Source organism: Tuber melanosporum (assembly GCF_000151645.1).
Source record: "Tuber melanosporum whole genome shotgun sequence assembly, scaffold_80, strain Mel28".
Classification (NCBI taxonomy): domain Eukaryota; kingdom Fungi; phylum Ascomycota; class Pezizomycetes; order Pezizales; family Tuberaceae; genus Tuber; species Tuber melanosporum.
The window spans coordinates 39,170-49,683 of record NW_003299129.1 but is presented as its reverse complement, the minus strand read 5'-3'; the positions used below and the strand labels follow the sequence as shown (position 1 = coordinate 49,683).

Genomic DNA, 10,514 nt, shown 5'->3' with positions numbered 1-10,514 from the left:
ATGGTTTCAAAAGAACATTTATGAGAATTCGAAGTATTATGCTTGGACTTATCAGACCCTCGCCTGATTCCTAAGACTCACTCGAGAGAGTGGAGCCACAATTTGCCCAACACAGGAAACTTAGACAGCAGTACGAAAACTAACATAACGCGCACAGGGGTTGTGTGACCGATATTGCCATTCCCCGGGAGTGATCCGGGCTTCGAGAATCGCCCGAAGACATGTAAACAGCCCTTAGCCTAGGCTGTGTCGATGGAAGGACTGCTGATACCGACAGAACGCATAAAATGGGGGACTGGCATCAAGGGTATTGTCATATATTCTTTGAGCCTATGGTCTATTCTTATGCACCATACCCCCGAGAGCCCAACTGATGCCTTACCGTACCCCACCCGGATCTAGACGCAATACCGGTACTTCCCTAAGAAGGGCACTAATTTTAAAACCAACACTCCACCCATAGTCTAGCTATATTAAATTTTATAACCATTTTCACCACCGCAAGGTGCTGTATCATACTCGCGACAGGCGCCCAAGCTCGAGCCGTGACGGGTATGATACCTCCACGCCCACAACATGAACTTATCTATCCCATTAGTGACCCTCGGTGATCCCCCACATCTCTGGAAAGCTCGAACAGGCGCTCAAGGAGGAAGGCGAACATCGCCGCTCGCAGCAGGACAGTCATACCATGATCCCAAATACATACCTAGCAAATACCATCGGTGCCATCGGAATGCATAACTTTGTCTATCATACGCATTCCAGCTATCATCCCTCGGTACGATGCAAGTGGGGAGATAAAAGTGGTCATAGATTATCACTCGGGAAATGATTGTTTCGAGGAGTTATCATACCTTGTGGGAAGAGGGGACGGGGCGCTGTGTTGTATCACGGGTGTTGGAGTAAGAGTCCCCATGACAGCCTCCTAATGATCCGTAGGCTATATCATCAGAGCTAGAGGTTAAGTTCAGAGGTAAAATAGTGTGAACTTTCTCTCTCCGGTTTAAGGTTTTCAAGATTGGTTCCTTGACTTATACTATTGGGCGGCCAGCCGTTGCGGATCCCCAATTATACTATGTTTACAACAAATTTGGTCAAAAATGGACATTTTCAGAGGGACAGTCCCCAACGCCACGCTTGTTAAAAACAATTGGAGTTCTGCCACCAGCTAGGGAACCACTTTGTTCTCAACGCCTTAGAGGTGCAGGTGAAATTGAACTTACTATTTAAAATTGTACTCGTGTGACAAGCGTGGGAGTGACTTAAAAATATTATGGGGGCTCCGTTTGAATTGTACCGTATAGTATACGGAAACTGCATGCCCCCCACCCAACCGTCGCTTTCTCCATGGTTCTACAATTTTCAAGAGTTCTGTAAATGCCTTTATTTATCTACAGGCGGCACTGTAAAGTCCCCGTAGATCTTCAAAGGCATTGGTGTTCTCGGAGTGGCGGGGGGGATATACGTTTTCGGTGTGAGGTATCATATTGGGCGGGACGTTTTTGATCTAGTGCTTTAAAATGGAACGCCCGGGAGCGGAAGGGATATTCAAAAAAATATCTGTGCACATTGATTTCAATCTCGCTCTCTTCGAGACCGGCAGTACCTTTTCCTCGAGCCAATTATCCCGGCTCTTCTGCTCTAGTATTGGTCAATGGGGGGAGGTCTAGGATTGTGTAAAGACTTAATTAGTTGGTCGGATGATCCTTCTCTCGCACGTGTTTAAGTGGCCTTCACTATAGACGTATATTAAATCCAGCGTTTCCTAAGCACCAGAGCCCTCCTATCTATTTCATCACTTCCTTTTCATATCCCGCCTATCGAGCTTTTTGGACCTTTCCCACTCTCGCTCTTTAGGTCCTCTATCCTCCCCATCTACTTCTCTGGGCACTTCGTCCTGTTCTGCGGGGACTCGCTCCTCGGGTTCTTTGGGCTCCTCGTCCTCCCCATCTTCATAATAAACTTCCTCCACTTCTCCAGGTACTTCTTCCGGTTCTGCAGAGACCCGATCCTCTGATTCTTTGAGTGATCCTACCTCTCCGTCCCTCTGGTTGGGTAGCATCTGCTTTCCATCCTTGGATCCCTCCTCTTTAAGAATTCTTGCCTTTGTCCTTCCAGGCTTCTGCACCTCCGGTTTCTTGAGACCCTCAAAATCCCACAGCTTTCCGGTTTCGATTGGCGGGCCCTTCGCAACATCTGACCAATAAGCTACGGGCTTTTGGGTTTTCTCATTGATATTCATGAGAGGGGTATTAATGACGATTTTCTTGTACGCCCTCCTTTTGAACCTCGGAGATAATTTGCGGCCAGAGTCTTGAGCAGTGGGGGTAGGCTTGATCTTGCGCCTTGGCAGCACTGGCTCTTCCGCTCCACGAACGAATCTCTCTAGCCTCTGGATCATTTCCTCTGGCAGGGGAGGAAGCAATCGTCTAAGTACATATTCCCTATGTCGGCGCAACATATTAGCCACACGACGTTTGGGCATGGGTCGCCCCCAAGCATTAAATTTCGGTATCTCAGGTTCAGCTCTGTGGATTGTCGTTCCAACCTGATGCTTCATCAACGCCATCAATTCGTCCGAGATTGGCGGAGGAGCTGTACGAGGCACGCCGGGTATAAGAGGGTCGGAGCTTGTGGCTCTATCAAGAATGGGCTTTTCAAATTCAGGCATAGGTCAGCGCTTGAATATAATGAAGGGTTTATGGGAAGTGGTGCAGCAATTCATTGCTCTACCAACCTGTAAAAGCTCACGCCTCCGGTGACCGTCTCTCCCGTACGCCAGGTCTAGAACCTTCCTCAGTGGTTTGGGCTCCCCAGAATTTGCCTGTCGTAGAAGTGATAAAGCCTGACGACCTTTTTTGATTTTTTCGTGGATAATCCAAGCATCCTCTAACTTTTGATTTCTTCGAAAGCCGCTTGTGATAAGTTTGGCGGTATGGGCACGGGCGACATCATCGAAAAGAATGGAGGCTTGACGTAGCAGGTTCCGGAAGAGATAAATGGGCTCCATTGGGGTAGACAAACACCTCTGCTCATGACCTCATGACCAGTTGTTTTGCTCCTGCACGGTCGTGGAAAGCTCAACGTCGCGACGTGCAGAAGGAGAGTTCTTGGCAGGAATTTCAAGTCGTCTGTGGTCACGTGATTTGACCAACTTTGTCTACGGAGTACAAGTCCCTAGGATGTGCGGAGCGAACACAGGGGGTATCCTAGAGGGCTGAGTTCCGTTGCCAAGAACACTAGATCACCCATGCAAATAGCAAAATTAGTTAGCGTCAAAGTCCCGAAAAGGGATGTTGGAGTACAAGTAGATAAAAGACTTCTCTTCGCTCAAAACATAGAAGTATTAAAGAAAATGTATATTAAAAATTAGAATTTATTAAAAAATATATACAAAAAATAGAATTACAAGAAATTTACCAGTGAGTATGACCCCCAGAGGCTGCAATAATGGCTTCTATTCATTTGGGAATGGAATCAATAAAAGTCAAAAGCTCTACCTCCAAAATCTTTTCCCATTCCTCCTTGATAGCCTCTACCATACCTTCCCAGCCCTCAGGCCTTACCTGTCACTTGTTTAGCATATCTTTTAAGATATGCCAAACATTCTTAATTAGGTTGAGGTTGGGAGAGGATGGGGGCCAGTTGAATTTGGGAATCCCGTATCCCTCCCTGACCTAGCGGGTATGAGCTGCTCGATAAGCAGAAGCGCCATCCTCCATAAGCCAGAAAGGATGGCCTGCCAGCTCACTCTCCCAATTCTGAAAGGGCTGGAGAACTAGAGTGAGGACATTGTTAACATAACTTCTGGAAGTTATTGTCTGTCACGAACATGGCTTAATGAGGAAAGGGTTTTCACATGACACATAGTTATGAGTCACAGGTATGTTATTGTTTCGCGCATATGACCTATTCGGGTTATATGATTTGTTATGTGTGGGATTTGTGATACTTTCGCACATGGCTCAAGTATGAGTCATGGGACATGCGCCTGATGAGTATGCCTTACGAGTGTGCCTTACGGGTAAGCCTTGCGTATATGATTTATGTTTCGCACATGACCTCATTATGAGGTCATGGGTTTCGTGCATATGACTCAGTCAAGTCATATAACTTGTTTATTGCATTATGATTGGTTTATGAGTTTTGCACATGACCTCTCTATGAGGTCATGGGTTTTGAGCATGTGATCACTTTGGTCATATGACTAGTTTGTTATGATTTGGTTTCGCACATGTGACCACTTTAGGTCACATGACTAAAGGCGGGAAGAACACTATATAAGGAGGCTGATGCGGCCGAGGAAGATAGGTTCTTCATGCTTTGTTCTAAGTACTTTTCCTACTTATTACTTTAACGAATATAAAACACCTTTACGATCTTTATCCTTATTGCAACGTTATCGTTACGCCAAGGAAGGCGCTTTACGAAGAAGAGTTAGAGAAAGCTTACGATAGGCGTTCCCGGTAGAAGACAAGGGTCTTGTACTATCGGTAACGTAGGCAGAGGCCTAGAGCTATCGTAAGACAAAGGAAGAAGAAGACAGGAAGAGAAGTATCGTTCCCCGTCGCCAAGCACTAACTATCCAGAGAGGGATCGTTACATTGTCTCCCAATTGTCCTAATTCTAAAGAACCAGTCTGCATTTTTTTCTTTCCAAGCATTCCACCCCATACCATGATGGAATTCTTCTTGAGAAATTTGGAGATGAGGCAATAATTATGATACTCCTCCTCAGGGTGCTGGGTGATCCAAACTTGATTAGTGTTATTAGAAAGCCAGATATAATACTCGTCAGTCCAAATCACCCAGCCCCAGTCCTCTCTGCTCCAATCCCAGTAGGTTTGCGCAAATACAAGTCGTAGACCTTTCTTCTGCTCGTCAAGAAAGGGCTTCTTCAGGGTTGATGGACCTTGGCAGATCTTGTATATGGTGCTAACACTAAGGCTTTGGTCTTTGGCAATTCTTCGATAGGTCCAGCCAGCAGAGAACCGTAGCATTTGCATAGCGCATTGCTGCTTATAGGATGCAACTTCACGTCTGAGGGCATCCATTATGTTCTAAATTCATGTGAGTGACTGTTCATAATTCTATATTATTTGGGATAAGATAATAACCTGAGTTCTCTCTTTTTTTTTTTTGTTAATACTTCACAATATTTGATAATGGAGATACTTTGGAGAATATGCAAAGGAAACAGTATTCCCTTTTTGATTAACCCACCCCTTTTTGCTTACTTTGATGCTAACTACTTTTGCTATTTGCATGGGTAATCTAGTGTTCTTGGCAACGGAACTCAGCCCTCTAGGATACCCCCTGTGTTCGCTCCGCACATCCTAGGGACTTGTACTGAACTATCATACCGCACAGTATGATACTAGCAGAGAATACTCGTAGAGGGTTCGTTTATGTAACATATATGGCACTCTAGCATTACTGTACAGTCTCTACCTATCTATCGTATTGGCTAGACTACCGTGCAGCAAATAAACATCTAAGGTACGCTCTAATACTACAAGCCCCGGGTGTCATGAAATACCGGTAACCCAGCCCATATCATAGGCAGTGCTCCCAGTCTAGTCCGACGGCCGTCGACGGCAGTCGACTAAAATTGGTCAATGCACCCAATGCCACCAGAGACAAACTAGTGCTACGATAAATTAAAACAAAAATAAGGTACAAGTACTTGTACTGTACGAAGGGGGTCGAGAAAAGTCTAGCGAATGTGGCGAACGGAATATCGCTGTACTATACTTGGCAGCCAAGACTTCGCCATACTTTTTCCCACCCCTTTCGTACTGTAAAACAAACAAATAAATTTTTAATGGGGTAATATGGTATCCATAAAAGGAAACACAGGACTAGTGCCGTCCGACTGCTTTCGCCGTCCAGTCCGTCCAAAGACGAGACATTCTCGTCCTCCGTCGTCCTGACCCCGTCTAGGACGGACTGGACGACTGGAAGCACTGGATGGAGCATAACCACATGCTTCCTGTTCTCTAATTCAATCACACAGGTACTGTTTCTGGTCAGGAGAGGGGCGTTGTTGATGGTGATGGCTGGAGTTTGCGGTCAACCCACCAGCCTGATGACTTTGTAACGTAGTACGGAGAACACCATACTCCATTGCTGCTTTCCTCTCGGAAGTGCCATTATCAATGGCAGCTAGGGCCAAGGCAATCGATTCCTCACGAATATTCATACTGTGGTTGTTTTATGGAGCCTCAACGACTGGGTGTTTGGTGTTGGAGCCGTTGTGTTGCGGTGGCTGAAAGCTAGGGTCGGCCGAAAACCCCGTACGCGAACTTAAATACCAACTTCCGCCATACTTTTATGCATTCACCTGTGTATGATTTTGCGGCCGTCCTTCTTAAACCTAATCCGAACAAGAGCGTTTTCAAGATGCTTGAGGATTAGCCACTGCATGACCTTGTAAAAGGGCCGAGTTTAAGAGCTCGACATTTAACTGGGGGTTTGATCGGGGCTTGATGACTCTTGATGTGAGTGGCAACCCTAGAAACACCATTGATAACCTGCACTTACAGTCGCGCAGGTCAGACTTGCGCAAACCATCTACGGTACCGGTGCCATACCGGTATTGCGCTTTGTTGAGCGCGACATTTTCGAGGGTTGTGACGTTGTGTCATACCTTGTGTCATACCTTGCCCTCAAATCATTTGCAAGTACGAGTACCGGTATGATACTGGTATTGAATTAAAATTTAATACAAAATTAAAACCTAGGGTAATGGTCCTGTCGGAAGGTGACCTGAGGGAAGGGATTTCGAATTAGGCTGAAATATCTCGTGGCTGAACTTGCCTAATATGGATATATTCGGTTCATATATCCATAGAGGGTAGCCACCTGACCATATTTGGAGAACCACGCGCACATGTCTCGGAACGCCAGCAAGACGCGCGCTCCTTCTCCGCAGCAGATCGCGACTTCTCAGACTCAGATCCTATTTCTGTGGAGGAAGACTTTTGCATTGACTCTGACCTTACCGGCTGAATTTATCACGCTCGGGGAATACACGATTGGCAGTCACTCTCATCACTTCTTGTCGGTGTTATCCGTCACGTCGCGGTCACCCTCAAGTCCTCATCCTCGTTCGTTGTCGTCGCCTCCACTCCGCAAGCACTCTACGCGCTCCGCATTCCTATTGTTGTGTGGCCTGTCCCCCCGAGGGAATTTGACCGAAAGTACTTTCAACCCCCCTGCCCTCTTCCCCTTCCTCCCCTTCTGCTAGCCCGCTTCTGCATCTCCTCCTCTCCCCGCTCGTGCGGATAGGGATTTCTGCTTTACTGTCCCTCTTCATTTATCACTTCTGCCCCCTTTTCTCATACTGTGCGGATGACCTCTTCATCCTCTCGGATTCCACCTTTCGCTGCGGGTGGTTCATCATCTCTAACAACTACTTCTATTTACCAGCAGCCTTCGGCCGTTGGATCCTTTGCGGCCACTAACGGGTCAACATCCGTTGCCTCAACCCCTCAAGGAACCCCACCCCCGCTGATGGCCCCTATGGATTCCGCAGATTCGAAACCAACAATCTTCACTGTAGGTCTTCTCTGATAATTGACTCTCCATTTTTTTTTTTTTTTGCTAACTATCCTAAATTTCATAGGCCACCTATTCTGGTGTGTCGGTGTTTGAGATGCCCGTCAACAACGTTGCGGTGATGCGAAGACGCCATGACTCATGGCTGAACGCGACACAGATTCTTAAGGTTGCCGGGGTTGAGAAGGGGAAACGGACAAAAGTTCTTGAAAAAGAGATCCTTACGGGGCCCCATGAGAAGGTTCAGGGCGGTTATGGCAAGTATCAAGGAACATGGTTGGGATACTCTTACTCTTTCCTTCATCTTCTCTCACTCGCTGACATTGGTTTAGGATTGATTTTGAACGAGGCCGAGAGTTTTGCCGTGCATATGGTGTGGAAGATCTACTCGCTCCTTTGCTAGATCTCGATGTACAAGCGGCTAGTGGTCCAGATTCAACGCCTACAAAGGAACAAGCCATGGCTGCCCGGAGGAAACGCATGTATAACTCCAGCCTGAACCAGGCAAATGGTAATAGTGGGCCATTATTCCCGCCTATATCTGCTACAGTTACAAATGCCTTTAATGCGCTCAGTAAATCAAGTGCTCGCATGGATTCGCCGGGACCCAGAGGCGGATACTCTCAGCCTGCACCCCCCTCATCACAGATTACTACCCGTCCGCAAGAGTCATTCAGTCAAGAATCGTGGACAATCAATCTTCCCTCAGAAACTAGCTTTTCTCAATCACAAACCCAACCCGATTCAGCATATGCATCTCAGTCTTTCACTACCGTCGACTCACAAATCGAATCTCAGGAGCCCCCACGAAAACGGGTACGTGCTTCTACACCACCTCATGAGGCACTAGCACCTTTCTTTCCAACACACCTTGATACTCCGTCCAAGCCAGTGCAGCCGTTGGCTGCTGAGCAGGTTCCGGATTCTGAACGCGCCCGGCAGATATTGATGAATCTTTTTATAAATCCTGAAACCGATAATACAGTATTGTCCCACCTCGATTCTCTAACTCCAGATCAGATTGATATTCCTCTGGATTCGACAGGCAGCGCGGCTATACATTGGTCTGCATCTTTGGCTCGTGTCCCTTTGATTCGTGCCTTGATCACCAAGGGAGCTTCAATTTCCCGTGTGAATCACGCCGGCGAGACTGCATTGGTTCGAGGATGTTTTGTAACAAATAACTTTGATCAGTCTTCTTTTCCCCAACTTCTCAATCTACTTCATCCTACCATCCCAATTGCTGATAACAATGGTCGAACTATCCTACACCATATCGCTGTCAAATCGGGAATGAAGGGAAGAAGTGCTGATAGTCGGTATTACCTGCATTGTTTGTTGGAGTTTGTTGCAAAGCATGGGGCTTCAGCTACGAGCCAGCGTACCAGTGGTCCGAAGGTTATGAGCCTTGCGAGATTTATTGGGGAAATTGTCAATGCACAGGACAAAAGTGGAGACACCGCCTTGAACATTGCTGCGAGAATTGGCAATAAGAGCATAATTCAGCAATTGTTGGAAGTGGGTGCCGATTCAAGTATACCGAATCGTGCAGGGTTGCGCCCGATAGATTTTGGAGTTGGTGGAGAGCCCGCACCGGTTCCAAGCCGAAGAGAGCAAGGTTGGATTTTACCCCCAGCAGTTGTACAAAAACGGCAGGACATCATGAAAGGTATTCTTGCCTCTCTCTCGCTTTTCTTATTGTTTTTCTGTGACATGCACTAATATACTTATTTAGCTATCAAGGGCCTTATTGCCGGGACAGAGAAAGACTTTCAGGGGGAGATTGAAGCCAAGCAAGAACAGGTTACTGGTACTCTCAACAGGCTACGGGAGGTTACCTTAAAGCTTGGGAAAGAGAAAGAGAAGATGAACCAACTACGGCAACGGAGTCGACAACATTCTGAACTCAAGCAACATTGCCAGAATCTTCGTCGAGCGATTGAGGAAGAGAATGTTAGGCTTCAGGGGAAGGGGGGCAATACCAATGGTGACGTTCCCAGTTTGAAGGGGGAGCGCTTGGATCCGGATCGACCTTTCAAGATCAAAATGGAGCTATTAGCGCAGTCTGGTGATTCCAGAGAGATTGGAGAGCGCCAAAAGCAGTATCTCAAGTCCTTACCATCAACCGCGGTACTGAAAGCTCGGGTCAGAGCCTACACTACAAACGGAGAAAATCTACGCGAGGTTGCAGGTAAACTCCACGACAAGAGCACAGATCTGGAGGATAAATTCAGGAGAGTTGTTGCTCTCTGTACCGGACTGGAAGAGTACAAGATTGATTCCTTATTAGAGGGACTGGTTCAGGCTGTCGAAAGCGACCCTGGAGAAGTTGATACGGCTCGGGTTAGCAGCTTTCTGAGGAAGGTCGACGAAAGTACAGGGGCTGATTGATGAAAGCATGTTCCTTTTCGTTCCCCCGCTTTTCTTGACATTTTCACACATTTCACAATTTCTACCTGGAATTCTTACATTTCCTTCACCTGCTTTATTTTTCCCTTTCTCGGATCTGGAATGATAAATTTCTGGGTTTGCTTTTGATTCATGACTGCGCGGCGTTTATATCTTCGGCACTTGATTCTTTAGGGGGTATTTTCTTTTCTTTATTGGAGGTGGTTGTTTGAGGTACCTTATGCACCCTGACCATTTCCTCCTCCCTTAGGTGAGTTCTTAGGAGGAAGACTAGCGCTTTAGATGGTTCAACAGAGGGGGGAGGGTCTTTGAGGCGTCCGGTTATCGTCTGTTTGCTTTCTCGTCTGGTGAGCGAGATGTATCATATGTAGTTTACTTATCACATTTGTCTTATTCACGCCTCCTTTTTAACTACTGTGTTCAGATTTCTCTTTTGATTCTAGGGCTCTGTGAAAAAAGAAGAAAAAAAATACAGTGTAAGCTAATTCTTCTTTAGTTCTGTCTGCTTTGTTCGATATCTTTTACTACCTTTTCAATGTTATA

The 10,514-nt window shown here is 46.5% G+C and overlaps 2 protein-coding genes; one reads left to right on the top strand and one right to left on the bottom strand.

The window, feature by feature from the left end:
* Positions 1-1,798: 1,798 nt before the first annotated feature.
* Positions 1,799-3,085, bottom strand: GSTUM_00011206001 (uncharacterized protein; the record flags this gene model as incomplete). XM_002841768.2 has 2 exons in its annotated part: positions 2,741-3,085; positions 1,799-2,656 (listed from the first exon to the last, which is right to left on the bottom strand). Exons 1-2 carry the CDS (start codon positions 3,011-3,013, stop codon positions 1,799-1,801), a joined length of 1,131 nt encoding a protein of 376 aa, XP_002841814.1. The 5' UTR covers positions 3,014-3,085.
* A 3,891-nt stretch (positions 3,086-6,976) lies between these two features.
* Positions 6,977-9,953, top strand: GSTUM_00011205001 (uncharacterized protein; the record flags this gene model as incomplete). XM_002841767.2 has 4 exons in its annotated part: positions 6,977-7,562; positions 7,630-7,838; positions 7,895-9,231; positions 9,298-9,953. The coding sequence occupies exons 1-4, from the start codon at positions 7,518-7,520 to the stop codon at positions 9,951-9,953; spliced, it is 2,247 nt and encodes a 748-aa protein (XP_002841813.1). The 5' UTR covers positions 6,977-7,517.
* Between the last annotated feature and the right edge of the window lie 561 nt (positions 9,954-10,514).